Source organism: Saccostrea echinata, unplaced genomic scaffold, assembly GCF_033153115.1.
Source record: "Saccostrea echinata isolate AGI-Se365-2 ecotype Australia unplaced genomic scaffold, CSIRO_AGI_Sech_v1 ptg000015l, whole genome shotgun sequence".
In the NCBI taxonomy this organism is placed as follows: domain Eukaryota; kingdom Metazoa; phylum Mollusca; class Bivalvia; order Ostreida; family Ostreidae; genus Saccostrea; species Saccostrea echinata.
In genome coordinates, this window is record NW_026889764.1 from 6315319 (window position 1) to 6333456 (window position 18138).

General features: G+C 33.2%; 1 protein-coding gene across 2 annotated transcripts; it reads left to right on the plus strand.

Moving 5' to 3' along the window:
• Positions 1-378: 378 nt before the first annotated feature.
• On the plus strand, positions 379-15474 carry LOC133187792 (battenin-like). Of its 2 annotated transcripts, none has more exons than XM_061323194.1 (15): positions 379-490; positions 2434-2491; positions 7187-7286; positions 7664-7726; positions 8038-8117; positions 8275-8360; positions 9522-9594; positions 9802-9945; positions 10069-10175; positions 11113-11162; positions 13069-13137; positions 13300-13355; positions 14370-14463; positions 14906-15046; positions 15265-15474. In XM_061323194.1, the coding sequence occupies exons 1-15, from the start codon at positions 484-486 to the stop codon at positions 15391-15393; spliced, it is 1257 nt and encodes a 418-aa protein (XP_061179178.1). In that variant the 5' UTR covers positions 379-483; the 3' UTR covers positions 15394-15474. The 2 variants fall into 2 exon arrangements, with proteins under 2 accessions (XP_061179178.1, XP_061179179.1); XM_061323195.1 differs by having other exon boundaries at positions 2443-2491.
• The last annotated feature ends 2664 nt before the right edge of the window (positions 15475-18138 follow it).

The window sequence follows — 18138 nt, forward strand, 5'->3', positions numbered from 1 at the left end:
ACTTTTTAGCAACTTGTTACTATCAAAATACTACACTTTACCTTTAAATGCAAATATCGGGAAAAGATAAACTAAGTAAACACGTATCTAGATTACGCAACATGAAGAAATACTCATAAAACTTTTCTATATAGACATTTCACATATTTGCGTCATTTTGTTATTTTCCTGTCTATTTATTCTAAGGACTTATATACTAATACACAATTCCCTGGTTATTCACGTAAATGCATTTACAAACCCATCCTTATTGAATATTTTAAATGAGTACTGAACACATTTCTTGAGCGAATTAATAAATTGAATACTGTCCACTCTCCTGACTTAGAGGTGAGAAAATGAAATGTTGACGGTGTTAGTCTAGACAGTAGACTCTAAGTGCAGTGTGTCATATGATTGGCTTTTATTCTCTCGATTTAGAGATACAGGATATTTTTAAAACCCCGTTAATACGAAGAATGTTCAACATTATTGAAATCTGATATGGAAGGTAAATTATAAAGCTAAGCCATACCGACAGCTTTAACAGATCTCGCAACGCAAGTTGTTGTTTTGATTTTTCTACGACGGTTAGAAAAGTCGTGGACAGTGGACAAACACTTCAGTTGTACTTAGTATAGCAACTTCCTGAAGTTCAGGGGGTCTGGTTTGGTTTTGAATTCTTGCACAGGGGCTGACAAATACTGAATAGATTTTTCAAGTTCTTGCTCATGGGTAAGTGCATAGTCAAAATTCACTTGCCCTACCTGAATTTTTACTTGCCCCATCATAAACTATCAAAAGTAAGAAAATGATCATTACAAGCCACATTGCCACCATGTCCACTTCAAATTTTCTTGAAAAAGTGCACTTGCCCTCAGGCAAATGGTTAACAAAAATTCACTTGCTCATCCCCAAAATTCACAAGTCCCAGGTGCTGGGCAATGGGATTTATCAGCCCCTGTTGCATTACTCAGTGCAATTCCCTTCCTTTTACTTTTTAAAACCAGGGGAGTACTTAATCCAAATTTTTTTAATCTCCAATTTCAGTTGTTATATTAACTTTAATGAAAGTAAAAGAAATAAAATGACTTTTAATGCTTTCCAACTCTGCTATATAAGATTTCCAATTATCTGTGCAATGTGTACTTTTTTCAAGTAGAGATTCCTGGGTCATTTTAAAAACTGATCAATTTCAAAAAATAAAAAAAAAATCTGTGTATGACTAAGGTATGTAATATTAATCCAGGACAATTGAAAGTGTGATTAGAGCTGTTAAAATTACACATACCTTTAGAAGTACAGGGTGTCTGAAAAGAAAGGTAACACTTGAACATTTTGATAACTTTGCTAAATACCGTGTTATTTCTATGAGACTGATTTCATTTGAAAGGTCTCAATCAAAAGTTTTTACTATTTGAACAAATAATGCACCAGAATTTATGACGTTCCAACACTATGACATCATTTAAATTAAATATTTCAATATGGCATGACTCAGGTCAGAACAGCATGTTTTTATTGTCTAACAATTTTATGAAATGAAATGTGTAACAGACATTCAGCGAAAGTTTAGATCCTATTATAAGAATTGTAAGCAGGAAACATCTACAAGATTTTATGCAAATTCGAGCGACAAGGATCAGTAGTACTGCACAGTGATAAATTAACTGTTTTGTGTACTTAATTGTCACATGGAGTGATTGACCCGTATGTGTTTACAGGCACTGTTAATTAATTCAAAACGATAACTGTCACTTTTGAAAAACAAATTTGTTCCTGCACTCCGAAAGCGAACAGCAAATATGCAAAATATCTGGTTCATGCAAGATGGTGCAACAGCTAGCACATACATCTAATATTATATTAGATTATCTCAACAGTCAAAATCTTCCGTGACGAGGTGATTTCCCAGTGATACCCTGAAGTGAAGGATTGTGGACAATCTTGGCCTGCGCACAGTCCTGATTTGAGCCAGTGCAATAACTTTTTCTGGGGGTACCTCAAGTCTTCTGTTTACAGACCAAATCCAGTTGACACAAATATGCTTTTGTCAAACATCAAACGGGAAGTTAAGAAGATCAGTGAAGAAATGTGTCAAATTGTTATTAACAATTTCAAAGTGTGATTTAGAGAAGGGAAGCTCATGAAAGGACGTCATTTAGAGAGCGTCTTTAATTATTGAAATGACCAAAAGGTACTCTGTATTTAAAATGCTGTTAGAATAACATTATTTGACATATTAGCTAAATTATGCTACCAGAAAAAAACTTACATCTTTAATTTATATGTGTACATATTTTGATATAAATTCTTCAACATTAAATCAGCATACCAAAAGTATGAAAGGGTTACCTCTCTTTTCAGACACCCTCTATGTACTTTATGAAGTTGTTTTCTTCCATATTATTCAGCATGTTCAGATTATCATATTTATTTATTTTTTTCAATTAGATCATGTAGATTCTTCATTTTCTTCTGCTCACAAATGGAGGAACCTCGCTGGTTTCTGGTGAGTATAATTTTTGCTATTTATTTATGTGAACATGCGTATATTTTGAACACATTCAGTAAAGCATGACAAGACGCTGCAGTAAAGCATGCAGAAAATGAATTGAATAACAATGACTATGATGGAAAACTAAATGCCAGGTTTATGTAGATCGTAGCTTTGCATCTATCAAATTAACAATAGATTGTTTTCATGTGACATATTTTCCCTTTGAGATATTTCCCTTGGTCGCCATCTTGGAAGTCAAATTTAGTGAATTTTCCTCTTAGAGCAACCAATTTTAAACATGTATGGCAGAAATATAAGGACAAAAATCTTTAAAATACTTAAATTTTAAATTAAAGGAAGCTATTATGGACTTATATGTATATAATAAAAAAAACTGTGTTATCTTCACCTCATTGCCCAGTATGACAAGTTTAACGAAGAAATCTCGACTGGCTTGTAGACCTCCACTATGGCAACCAATGGAAAATAATTCATGCTAAAATCATGTCAATTGAAAACTATATATAGATTACTGGGAATATGTAATACCTTTGCTTTTATATAACATGCATCATAGGACAATTGGGCTGTGTAATAATGTGTCATAAAGTCGTTATCTGTACTGTAAACCAACTATTATTTGCATCATCTTTTATTCGCGAATCATCAGTTTGAAATCAATCCGCGACAATTAATTTTCTCGACCGAGGAACTATTTTCTCCAAATGCAAAGCAAAATAATTGGTTCGCGGCAATTAATATTTGCAAGTTAAAATAGGTCGCGAAACTCGCGAATATTTCTCACACGTGAATAAAAGTTGGTTTACAGTATTATATACTCAGAACTGACACCAAAGTATATTGACAGTTCAAGGTATCATGAAACAAGAGGCCCAAGGGCCTTAACGGTCACCTGAGTATACTACAACAATTTAGAGGATCCATAGAGACTCTGAGTATAAAATGAACTGAAAGGTGAAGCTTTGTTGCCCAAAAGCAAGAAAAATAGGGTGATCAGGATTAACAAAATAATTAATCTAGTATTCATTGATAGTTTATAAATTAGGTTCTATTCTGTTCCCCATTTATCACTATCACTATACAGCATATTAAAAAAAACCTATCAGTGCTTCTGTACTATTTTAATTTCTTGTTGAAATCTCTTACATTGGCCTCTCTTGGTCTTTGATGAACATTTAATAAGACAAGTTATTTTTGTTCCATTTTTATTTATCTATTACTTACAAGTCTACCTGATCATTAAAACTATGAAAATACTTTTTGTATTATACAATAAAAATTCTTGCATAATTCTCTTATTCTATTAACCTTTCAAGTACATTGTTTACAGTGATTAATTATCAAAAGTAAACGGCAAAGGGGAATAACTCCTCTCAGTAGAATACAAATTAATAGAGCCCTGGCCAGGACCAGAACACTTGTACAAATGGTCCAGATGTTAAAAAATCTGGTAAAAATACCCTTCCTTATTAAACCTTTTAATCTTTTGCCTCTGATATGCCCAAGTGCAGAGAAAATTTTTAAAGAAATAATGCATTTTTACTTCAGATTCACTATATTATCAATAGAGCCCCCCCCCCCCCCCCCCCCACCAAGAAACACTAGAGTCTCTCACCCTGGGACCAGAAGTTTGCTCATCACAAGTAATCACTTTGTTTATCTGCTTAACACTAAGGAGCAGACAGGATTATTTAATAGATTTAATGCATTTTCACTATATTATCAAGAGCCCCACCCTTACACCAGCACATCTGACCCGGGTTATGCAGTTCACTACTCTGGAAGAAGCACTCTTGCTCAGCATAACTATATACTTAGCTTCTTTGCTTTTTAACCAGAAGTAGAAAAGAATATTTTCATATTTGCAAAGAAATTTTGCTTTTTCACTATATAATCAATAAAGCCCCCCCCCCCCCCAAACCTTTTCACTAGAACCCTTAACTCTAGGGCCATGAAATTCACAATTTTGGAAGAGGCATCCTTGTGTATCATAACAATGTATTTAGTTTGTTTAAATAGTACCCAGGGGCAGAGAAGAAGATTTTCAAAGAAAAAATTCACCTTCACTGTAGGATCTATAATAGCCCCACCCTAGAACCAGAACCCCTGTCCCTGGGGCCATGAATTTCATAACTTTGGAAGAGGCATCATTGCTTATCATAACAATGTACTTAGTTTGTTTCAAAAATACCCACGAGCAGAGAAGAAGATTTTTAAAGCATTAATGCATTTTCACTATATAATAAATAGAGCCCGGCCCTAACATCAGAACCCCTGATCCAAGGGTCGTGAAAATCACTATTTTGGAAGAGTCACCCTTCCTAATATCATAACTATGTATTTAATTAGTTTCAGTAATACCCACGAGAAGAGAAGAAGATTTTCAAAGAAATAATGCACATTCACTATATGATCTATATAGCCCCGCCCTAGCACCAGAACCCCTAACCCTGGGGCCATGAATTTCACAATTTTGGTAGAGTCACCCTTGCTTATCATAACTATGTATTTGATTTGTTTCAATAATACCCAGGAGTAGAGAAGAAGATTTTCAAAGAAATAATACACATTCACTATATGGTCTATATAGCCCCGCCCTAGCAACAGAACCCCTGACCCTGGGGCCATGAATTTCACAATTTTGGTAAAGTCACCCTTGCTTATCATAACTATGTATTTGATTTGTTTCAATAATACCCAGGAGTAGAGAAGAAGATTTTCAAAGAAATAATGCACTTTCACTATATGATCTATATAGCCCCGCCCTAGCAGCAGAACCCTGACCCTGGGGCCATGAATTTCACAATTTTGGTAGAGTCATCCTTGCTTATCATTACTATGTATTCAATTTGTTTCAATAATACCCAGGAGTAGAGAAAACGATTTTCAAAGAAATAATGCACTTTCACTATTATATGATCTGTATAGCCCCACCCTAGCACCAGAACCCCTGACCCTGGGGCCATGAATTTCACAATTTTGGTAGAGTCACCTTGCTTATCATAACTATGTATTCAATAATACCCAGGAGTAGAGAAGAAGATTTTCAAAGAAATAATGCACTTTCACTATATGATCTATAGCCCTGCCCTAGCACCAAAATCTCTGACCCTGGGGCCATGAATTTCACAATTTTGGTAGAGTCACCCTTGCTTATCATAACTATGTATTCAATTTGTTTCAATAATACCCAGGAGTAGAGAAGAAGATTTTCAAAGAAATAATGCACTTTCACTATATGATCTAAATAGCCCCCCCCCCCCCCAGCACCAGAACCCCTGACCCTGGGGCCATGAATTTCACAATTTCGGTAGAGTCACTCTTGCTTAACATAATTATGTATTTAATTTGTTTAAATAATACCAAGAAGCAGAGAAGAAGATTTTCAAAGAAATAATGCACTTTCACTAAATGATCTATATAGCCCCCCCCCCCCCCCAGCACCAGAACCCCTGACCCTGGGGCCATGAATTTCACAATTTCGGTAGAGTCACTCTTGCTTATCATAACTAAGTATTTAATTTGTTTCAATAATACCCAGGAGTAGAGAAGAAGATTTTCAAAGAAATAATGCACATTCACTATATGATCTATATAACCCCGCCCTAGCACCAGAACCCCTGACCCTGGGGCCATGAATTTCACAATTTTGGTAGAGGGTTCAGTGCTTATTACAATCATGCCAACAGTTTGACTGCTTGATGTCCAGGAGTAAAGAAGAAGATTTTTAAAGATTGCATTAATTTTGGTGGTTTTAGCCCCACCCCTCAAGCCCCAGGGGGGCAGGGACCATGATATTCACAAATTTTGTTCCCCTTCACACACAGATGCCATATGCTAAAATTGGCTGAAATTGGTTCAGCGGTTTCAGAGAAGAAGCTGAAAATGTTCAAATGTTAACACACGACGCACGACAGACGACGACGGACGAAAACAGATAGCAATAGGTCACCTGAGTGACTCAGGTGACCTAAAAAGTACCATATTATTTTGAAAATATTGGTTGGTATCGTACCATTTTATCCTTGATGGTATCCATCTCTAATCATCAAACACTGGAACTGTGTAATAAATAGCTTAGATACAGTATCATATGTTCCATTTGACACTTGGACTATGTAAAACGTTTCCTAAATCATTTATGTCATAGGACACTGGGACTATATAATAACTTTGCGTATATCATATGTTTGATAGGACACTGGGAATATATAATAACTTTGCGTATATCATATGTTTGATAGGACACTGGGACTATGTAATAACTTTGTCTATATATCATATGTTTGATAGGACACTGGGACTATGTAATAACTTTGTCTATATATCATATGTTTGATAGGAACACTGGGACTATGTAATAACTTTGTCTATATATCATATGTTTGATAGGACACTGGAACTATGTAATAACTTTGTCTATATATCATATGTTTGATAGGACACTGGGACTATGTAATAACTTTGTCTATATATCATATGTTTGATAGGACACTGGGACTATGTAATAACTTTGTCTATATATCATATGTTTGATAGGACACTGGGACTATGTAATAACTTTGCCTATATATCATATGTTTGATAGGACACTGGGACTATGTAATAACTTTGCCTATATATCATATGTTTGATAGGACACTGGGACTATGTAATAACTTTGTCTATATATCATATGTTTGATAGGACACTGGGACTGTGTAATAACTTTGCATATGTTATTATGCTGAGTGCTGCTCATGACATCTTGAAAGACCAAGAAGAAAAGGACCAGAAGGATGAGAATGTAAGGACTTAGACATTTATATACCGGTATTTATAAATCCAGATTTAACATGTTTAAAGGATAAATTTGAAAAAATGCCTTTAATTTTAAGGGACACTAAGGAGGAGGATGGAGTTCAAAGATCACATGAACATTTTTGTTTAGAGGAAAAAGCTGCAATATATGTACATGTATTATCAAATATTGGTGAAAGCTTTGTTACTCAGGGCAGGAAAGCAAGACCACAGCAGGCATTCCAAACTATTAATTTTTTTAATGAAAGTATAAAAAAATATTTAAACAGAGATTTTATGTGTGTTTGTGTAAGTCTTTGATGCATTGGAAATTCTTTTATTTTTACATTGTGCAATATACAGTTTCTTTGTCCACTATTGTAGATCACAACTACTCCAACCTCATCTAATGCCACATACTTAGAATGTAATGAAATCTCCACAGGGGTAAGAAAACAAAAGTCATTTCTTATACCTAAGGGATATATACATGTATGGAAATCATGTAATACATGAACAATGTGTTTAACTATGTATATTTTCTGTGACGTTACACAAATATGGATAAATTTTACATTGTTTAATTTGCCTCATGATGAAATTCTTGTTTACAATAGTTAAAATACTATCAAGTGGTTAATTTTGATATATTTTTGTTTTGGTTTCCTTGTAATAACAAAACACAGAGAGTAAATATTAGGCAAGTTAAGAACATTGTTTATTTAACACTAACTGTGTACTGTGAATTTTTGTTACAGGCAATTTTATTGGCAGACATCATTCCGACTCTAGTAATTAAACTGACAGCACCATTCTTTATTTTTCATATTAGTTATAAGTAAGTAGGAAATAAACACTTAATAACACCCCTCCCCCTCTTCCAACCCCTGTTGAATCTGCACATGCTATCACATTAATTTAAATTTGTATTGTTCAATGAAATAGTGTGGTATCGTAAAGTGAGCAGTGATTGATGCTGAACTTTTTTTTTCTAGAGTACGTGTTTTGGCATGTGTACTATTTTCCGTAGCCAGCTTCTTGATAGTGTCATTCTCCACTGGAATATGGATGAGTATATTTGGTAAGGAAAAAATACAAGTTCAAAGATCTTATATCAATGAGTAAAAATATAAATGATATAAGATCTATACATATATGCTAAAAAATTGAGTTAAGCCTTAAACATTTAAGTTACAAAATGGTATGATCTTTATGATATGAATGCTAATTAAGATGTGTCATTATAGAGGAAGATAAAGAGTCTGAATATTTGTACACTTTGAGACTTAGCTAAATCTAGCTCCCCTTGACAAAGTTGAGATGAGCTTATACTACATCTATATCCTCATTCTAGTTTAAGTTTTAGGAGCAAGTTATTTCAAAGTAATTACTAAATCCCACCTGGACCAAACTTGCTTGGATGATGCATTTAGGGACCAGACATGCTTTGATGCTACTTAAATTCTGGCCTACATCTTCTGGATGAATGACCAGGTTAAAGTTTTAGAGCAGGTCCATTTCCAAGTAGCTGTTAGCCCTATCAAGTGCAAACTTGCATCACTGATTGTGCATCTAAGATGCACTCTACCAGACTTGCCTTGGATACTGTATCTGACCTACATTTTTTGGAAGATTGACCTGGTTAAAGTCTTTGAAGCAGGTCAATTCCTTGATAAGCCCTACCTCACCAAGCATGCATGAATGATGCATCCATGGATGTGCACAATAAGATTTGCTTTAGATCTACATTTTCTGACAGAGTGACCAGGTTAAAGTTTTTGACGCATGTCTATTCCCAAATTGTAAGTACAATGTACTAGTCTGACCAGATTTGCTTCAAATGGTTCATATAACTGATGAACAGGCTTATGTTTGAGCAGGTCCATTTCCTAGTAACTGTAAGGCTTACAGCGACCTACACCAAACTTGCATGAATGTTGCATTTAGGAATGCACACTTTCAGACCTGCTTTGGATGCTGACCTACATTTTTTGGATGATTGAAGAGTTTAAATTTGGGGAGCAGGTCCATTCCCAAATAACTGTAAGCCCTAGGCCCTACCTTGACCAAATGAGCATGGATGTTGCACCTTAGGTAGCACAGTACGAGAACATTTATTTGGTATGCAACTGTGCTATAGATAACATTCATCAAGGTGTCTGAGCTTTGTGATTTCATTTTTGATACCTATATTCTAGTATGCAATAAAAGATTCAGTGTATTCCCTAATTTCATTTTACAGGAGTTGTTTGTGCCAGTATCAGTGGAGGTCTAGGAGAAACTACTTATTTTGGATTCTCTTCTTTCTTTGAAAAGTAAATTCAATGACTTCATAATTCTGTTTGCATGATAATAAGATGGCTATATTTATCGAATTAAAATTGACAATGAATTTAACAATTTAGAACCTTTAATCTTTGTTGCTAAATTGGAAGAATTTAGAAGTAGTGTAATAGTTTTAATTCTTTTTAACCTTTATTTGTACTAGAAACTGTAAATAATTATTATAATCTTTTGTTTAGAAATGTGATCTCGTCCTATTCATCAGGAACAGGTGGTGCTGGGATATTTGGTGCTCTTTCGTACGCGGGTTTAACGTCAGCTGGTCTGACACCTCGGACAACATTACTCGTAATGACTGTCATACCTGTTCTTATGTTTATAAGGTAAATTGAGCAAACATGTATAATGTACATTCCAAAATGAAGCTTCTCAAAATGTTCATTCATATTTAGTCTCTTTTTTTTCAAAATGTTACCATTTATATTCATGAACAACTTTTATTTCAGCTTCTTTTTTGTGATAAAGAAACCAAAAAAATTCTGTCAGAAGGAATACATAGTAAAATACAGCGAAGACACCAGTAGCCTGTTAAAGGAATCTGATGATGCAGATGGTAAGCTCCAGTGATGAAAGATTAAGAAATTTTTGTGTATGAGTACATGTAACATACATATAGGATCTCCCATGATTTGTAGTTGGATATGATTTTTATCCAACGAGTTGTGTGTTTTTTATCCCCGAGCCTTGGCGAGGGGATAAAAACACACAACGAGTTGGATAAAAATCATATCCAACTACAAATCATGGGAGATTCTTTTTATCCCATGTTTAATACTTCACAACCAATGTTTTACACTGTTTTATATAGGACTCCACTTTATTTTACTTCATCGCGCTAACGCAAAAACCATTGTGATGTCACAACTGTGGATTATGAAAAATTTATCCAATGAGTCATATCCACGGGATAAAGGGGTAAACATGGGATAAATATATTTTAACAAAGTTGTTGGGAACTTGATAACATCACCATTACTGGACTGTTTTAAAAAAAGTGCCTACATTATTGGAGGGTGCCATGATTTATGAATCACCTTTATCAGTGATATTTTAGTGCTGTGTAAATTACTGGTATTGTGCTGTTTTACAGATATTGAACCTATAAATTAATTTGCAAATATTTACATTTCAAACTTTTTTTTGGTAATAACTTTGAAAGTTAAGTGACTGTGTTGATTTCTTGATTTTTACAACTGAATGTAAATTTTGCCAAGTGAAAGTTCAAGTGCCTAATATGCATGTCAATCTCTAATGGCTGTCTTTCTGTCTGACGTCAGTTGGAAATGTGCAAAGCCCATTATGCAAATTATCCTACATTTCCAAGTGTCGTTGATGTTCTGGTGTACCCAACAAACTAGACAGTGATTCTTTAAATCAATTCAGTGATCAAATAAAAGAAAAATGTGTAGATCTTTTAATTTAAAGTAATAAGAATTAATGCATAACAAACTTTTCAGCAAACTTAATCATTTACTAAATTTTTTTTCCAGATAAGATAAAAAGAAGACTCACAATTAGAGATAAATTGCAACTTCTTAAAGTAAGTAAATGGATGTACACATGTAGGTCTTGTTGGTATTACATGTAATACTTAATTTAATAGGGGCCATTATAATTGCTCCCTATTAAGCATTTCCCTGTATTTAATTTTATATCAGTGTACATATTTTATACATTAATTATACAATAATTGAAACAAAGATCTTGGTAATTTTTGTATCAGAATATTTGGTGATTTCGATATCAAAAGAAGTTAAAATATTGGCTTTATATATTTTGATGGACTTTTGCTTTTAATACTCTGTATAAGAACTCTGTGTAAACATTATGGAAATATTGGCACTTTATTGTTTTGGCAATTTTTTATGATCCACCAAATAAACCTACTTTTGCAGCAAGCCAAAATTACCTGATAAATGGTATACAGTCATGTAGATAGCCTCAAGCAGATATACTTTCAATTGATTGATCTTAAATAAAGAGATTGAAAAGAGATTTAAAACTTTGGGGAAAAAAAAAAGATGTTTGTTTGTACCCAAATGCTAGTATACTTATGCAGGTTTCATCTTTAACAAATGTACATGTTAAAACCTCTAGAATGAATAGAGTGAAGTTAATTTGATCACAATTTTTTTTGCAAAGCACATGCAGCTAGGATAAGGCTGTCCGATTAAAATTTCACAGTGTACCAGCCGCTGGTACTTCTGTGAACTACCAAGATATGATGTCATAATAGAATATGATGTCAAGTCACTGCAAACTTGAGCAGTCATGATGGGGAAAGTGTCATAACTTTTACATTCCATCCCATGGCATGTAGATTTTATTTCAACATCAACATTGATGTTTAAATCAGGTGTCTGAATTGTTGTTTAAAGTTTCTCTGTGCTGTTATGATGGTGATTATTTGCCATACAATATCGTAATTCCTTTTTCTTTCTGATAATGTACGTATTCAGACAATTATAACAAAAAATGAATATGAAACGCTCCCCCTTACACGTCTGTAGACAAAGTTAGAATTTATAAATCATGCATATATTAGACTGACACAAGCGATTAATAAAGATAAACTGAAGATGTTCTACGTGAATCTACTAAAGAAGTATGTCTTCTAACTGAATTTTGCTGGGGGATCGTATGTAATTTATCCTATTTTGCATAAATTGCGATGAAGAGTGGAAAATGCCCCCTTGTATGTGGATAAGTTGAATTTGTCGTGAAATATTTTCTTAAGGAGTAAAACTCAGACTTGCCCCCAGCATTTTATATGTACCCAAGAATACGTTTAATTGATTTATGTAACAAACTATTCTCAATAATTTTGTTTTTCACTTGTGCCGATGGGATTTTTGTGCAACAATTAGGAAATTTTGTAAGTGACTGTCACGTGATCAACACAGTCATGTGACATCACAAATATACTTTTTCTCAATACGTTATTAAACTCTCTTTACAAATTTACTGCACATGTATACATAGATTACAAATTGAAATCAAAATCTAGCTCAAAATATAATAGTGTCTTTCTAATGCATATTAAGCCTTCGGACAGCCTTAACATAGCCGCACATGTGTATGTCAGGTTTATTGGATAATTTTTCAGAATATTTAATTGATGAAACAGTAGGAAGTCTTGGTATTTCAAAAAATAGTAGTCAGGGCATACATTTAGTATAATTATGATATATAGCTCCTTAGAACACTATGCGAAAATAGTTTGGTATTGGTTATATAGAGACAAACTGACAGGAAGCATAATAATTCGGCATAGTACATCCAAATAATAACACTATAGTATAAAAATTGACCACAGACTTACTTGGGAACAGAATCATCTTTTATTCTATGATGTCAAGTATATATAGAACACTTGTTGAAATGAATTAATTTTAAAGTTTTCATTTGAAAATAAATACTAGTAGTTTTTTCCCCTGTATTTGTAGCCCTTGATGAAGTATATGATACCTCTATGTGTGGTATATATAGCAGAGTACTTCATTAACCAGGGATTGGTATGTAATGAAAAAGTAGAGATACATTGTATTTACAATTTGCAGTATGTAAACAACCAATCACACTTCACTGTATTTACTTTGATTTTGAAAGATAATCAAATAATCAGCTTTCTATAGCATTATGGATGAAATACACCGAAGAAATTTTCTATTTTTCAGTATGAATTGCTGTATTTTAATGATATCTGGCTGTCTGAGAAAGAACAGTACAGATGGTATGTATGCCATCTTTAATTCATTAGGGCTGTGTCAATATATCGAATAATCAATACGTATCAATATTCAGGAATGTATCGTATCGAAAAAATAACTTCCAATATGTATCGGACAGGCAGTTTTCCTAATAATTCTGTAAAAAAGTTGGGAATTTCAGTTACCAAAGATTATTTTTAACTGTTTTGAATTAAAACTGGTCAATAATGAAATAAACATTAAGGAGATAGCACATCTTAAATAACTCTTACAAAATACGTAGACAACTATATTTTAACATGTTATGTTAGACTCACCCAATTTTTATCAAATTTATGCATTAAATGTCCTTTACAAGACATTTTTGAAAAACTTAATAAATAATCCAATATATCACATATCGCTTTATAAAATATTGTATCGTATCGTATTTTTGCTCAATATCATAAATTTTGCTCAATACACAGCCCTACAATTCATACAAACTACAAATACAGGTATTTTATATTGCATACATTGTATTTATCACTTGTTTACCCCTCATACAGTGGATATATAGCTCATATGATATTGTTTTCATATCAGCAGTTGTGATGTTGCAATAGTTTTTGCGTAAAAGTGATAAAGTCAAATGAAGTGGATTCACATATAAAAACAATCGGGAAAGTAATAGCTATATGTTAAACATATGATAAAAAGGATCTACAATTGGTCTGTTGTTGGATATGATTTTTATTCAACTAGTATGTTTTCTAGAAAACACACAACTCATAGATAAACAGCATATCCAACAACAGACTATGGAGTATCCTTTATGTACACTGCAGTCACTGTGGTAACTAAGTGAATTTTCCAGAAAGTTGGCCACTTATTTGCACAATTCTTTCATCATTTGCTCAAGGAAGAAGCATTTGGAGTAGAAGTTTTGAAAGCAGCAAACTGCATAAATTTTTACAAAATAACAAACCTGGTTAACCAAGAATGGAAGTGTTCAAGAAAAGAAATATTATATATAATTATAAATTCACTTTGAACAGGTATCAAGTGGACTACCAGTTAGGAGTATTTATCTCAAGGTCCTCAGTCAATGTGTTCAAAATCAACAAGTTGTGGATACTACCAGTTTTACAGGTACATAGAGAGAGAGAGAGAGAGATCTTTGCATTTTTTCACTTAATAACTAAAGTGAATAACAATATAATTATGTAGATTTATGATCTACTTGGTGTCAGATGAGAATGCTCTCTTGACTTGCTGACTTAAAGAATGTACTTTGGAACAGAAGTTTTTTTTTTACTTTTAATTACCTTTATTATCTTGCACTTAACCGAAATCATTAGGAAAGTTAATTTTGTCTGAGAGGAAGTACAAACTGAGTTGTTACATCTTATTTTTCACATTGGATTTGCCAATCAGTAGGATGTGTTATGAAGACCAATTAAGTTTTATGTCTTGCAACCAGTTGAAATCCAGCAAATATGTTCACTATGTGACAAATTAACTTAACTGAAGTATTTTATTAAACTTTAGGATCTTTAATACCTAGAATTACAATTAAAACTTGTTTTTTCAGGTTGCCAATGTTGCAATACTCACCACGCAGGTCTTTCTGAGATTCATTCCTAATATCTGGGTCATATTTGCCATTGTTTTGTTTGAGGGCCTCCTGGGAGGAGCTGCCTTCGTCAACACTTTCTACAAAATTTCAGAAGATGTGAGTTGAAAAAAAATCAGGTGGTCATTGACAATTGTTTGGAACTGACAAGTTTTAAAGTAAACCATGTTTATAGTCAAACTACCAGGAATGTTTCTATATATGTACCAAGATATCACATTTTAAAATATTTAGAATTGTAACGTTTGATGAAGTTAAATGAATTTTGTCAATTCTGGAGATAAATATTTTTTTTAATAAATAAATGTATTTTTCAGATTGAGGCAGAATACAAGGAATTTAGTCTCTCAGCAGCCACTATAGCAGACTCTTTTGGAATCACCCTTGCTGGCACCATTTCTATTCCAACTCATAACCATATATGTTCACTCAATCTTAAAATGTGACAATGGACTTTTTTATTTGCATTGTATCCATCTATAAAGTTTTGCTGTTAAAGACAATTATCAAATAATATTAAAAAAATATTCTTCTGTTCAGTGTTTACAGTCATATAAATATGGAAATCTGAGATTACTGGTCTTCCTCTCCTAGCAGTGCTTCATATTTTATGTTTGCAGTTTTGTTTTGTTTTCTTTTCAAGCTTTGTTTATTAGGGCCCCACTTGAAATGCAGGAGCCTTGTTGGAATCACATTGTCCATCTGTCTGTCCATCAATGCTAATGTTATGATTTGTTAACACAGAACAGTTTTCAATGTTACTCTTTCAAATTTTGTACAGACTGAAGTACTTTACTATAAGAGCAAGACACCTGTAGATTTTGCGATCATATCACTTTGTCTGTCTATATGTATTCCTAAATGTAAATCGATCTTAAAACAATAACAAACAGTTTTCATTATAACTACATGTATTTCAAATTTTATACAGAGAGCATTGACTGTAAGAGGAAGTCACCTATTAATTTTGTAGTCTGTTTGTCCCTGATTCTCTATGTCTGTCAATACTTTTATTGTGATGCTATACCTCAAATTTCTCCATACCTTTTCAAATCTTGTTTAAATAATTTACAATTAGAGATAGAAAACTATCAATTTTTGGGTAATATTGTTTTTATGCCCTATATAACATATATATGTAGTATAGTTTTTGCCCTGTTCATCTGTCTGTCTGACTATTCTTACGAGAGTTACACTGTGAGGTAAATCTTGCGTATTTTCCAGCACTCTGCGGTTACTTTTGTATTATGGGGTTAACCCCACAATAAATTGGTTTATTCATGTTAGATATAACAGTGCAAGCTTAAAAAAAAACTAAAATAGACTTCACCCCACAAGGATTTTCAGACATAATATAGAACTTGTCTAAAGTAACTATGGACATGCAATTTCACCCCACTCTGGAGTAAAAATATGAGCATAAAACTGCAGTATGAAAGAATGCACAGAAAGACCTTTGGACATAGACACCCCACTAGTATGGATTTAATTACATGTAACTACTGAAAGTAACCCCATACTGTTATCTTTTACACAATGTGTCTCTCAATTGTATAGCTGTCACAAAAAAACTTTAACCTTGCCCATAACTTTTGATTGGTTAGAGATATGACTTTCATATTTCACGTGTATTCCTTGATGACAAGACCTTTCTTTGGATACCATCATATTTGACCTTGATGTTTGACCTATTTTTGCAAAATTTTATGAGACTATAACCTTGGCCATAAGTTTTGAACAGTTGTTGCTTGGGATTTCAAACTTCACATGTATATTCGTTATGACAAGACCTTCCTTTGGGTACCAACAAATTTTACCTTTTGACCTTGACCTAGGAGTTTGACCTACATTTAAAAACTTTAACCTTGGCCATAACATTTGAAAGGTTGGTGGTAGGGCTTTTGTATTTAAAATGTCTATTCCCAGTGAAAAGAAATTTTTTTGGATACCAACCACTTTGACCTTGACCTAAGAGTTTGACCTACATATGAGAAAACTTTAACCTTGGCCATAACTTTAACGGTTGGTGCTAGGGGTTTCATACTTCACATATGTGATCCTTGTGACTAGACCTTCCTTTGGATACCAACCACTTTGACCTTTTGATCTTGACCTAGGAATTTGACCTACTTTTGACAAACTTTAACCTTGGCTATAACTTTTAAACATTTGGTGATAGGGCTTTCATACTCATGTGCATTCCTTATGACTAGACTTTTGTTTGAATACCAACAATTTTGATATTGACCTTGGAGTTTGACCTACTTTTTAAAAAAAAACTTAAACTTAGGGCTTTCACATTTCACGAACATGTGTATCACTTGTGACAAAACCTTCCTGTGGGGCCCTATTTGACCTTGACCTTGACATTTTACTTTAAAGTTTAACTTTAACCTTCGCCATAACTTAGGCTCGAATAGTTGGTGCTAGGGCTTTTCAAATTTCACAGGTATATTCCATGAGACAAGACCTTTCTTTGGGTACAAACATTTTTGATCTCTTGACCTGGCCTCAAGACCATAAACTGAGAACAGACTAAAGTCAAAATATCAAATGAACATAACGTCTGAAATAATTTTGATAATCAAACAAAAATTTCATCATGTGTTTGTATTTAAATATTATATACACAAACATGCAATTCTTAAAAACATTTGTTAAATAAAACTCAAGATATTCAGAATCAAAATTTCGGCTGAAGTCTATTCTCAGTTTATGGTCTCGGGGCCTGGAGTTTGACTTGCATTTGAGAAACTTTAACATTCACTATAAGCTGCCATACGGGGCATCAGTGTTTCACATACACATCTTGTTTTGTCTGTATATGTCTTCATGTACAGCTATCCTTGCATGATAAGTTAAAAAAAAAATCATTGTTTCAATTTCAAATTTTACACAGAAGGAGTTGATTATAAAAAAGACTATACTTTTTTTTATCAAAAAATTCTGTCTCTCTCTGTATGTACGTCTATATATGTCTGTCCAATCTTTAAATATTTTAAAATTCTCACACGTATATGAGTGATTCAGTGTCATCATCTTTACGTGCCATATTTTGTTCCTAAAGAGGGATTCTTCCCTGGTTTCTGACTAGACGAAATAATCTAAGTATATATGCTTGTATGTCTTTTATACGTAGTTATAATGTACTTAAAAGATCATATTTTTCTTTACTCGTCATAATTGTACAA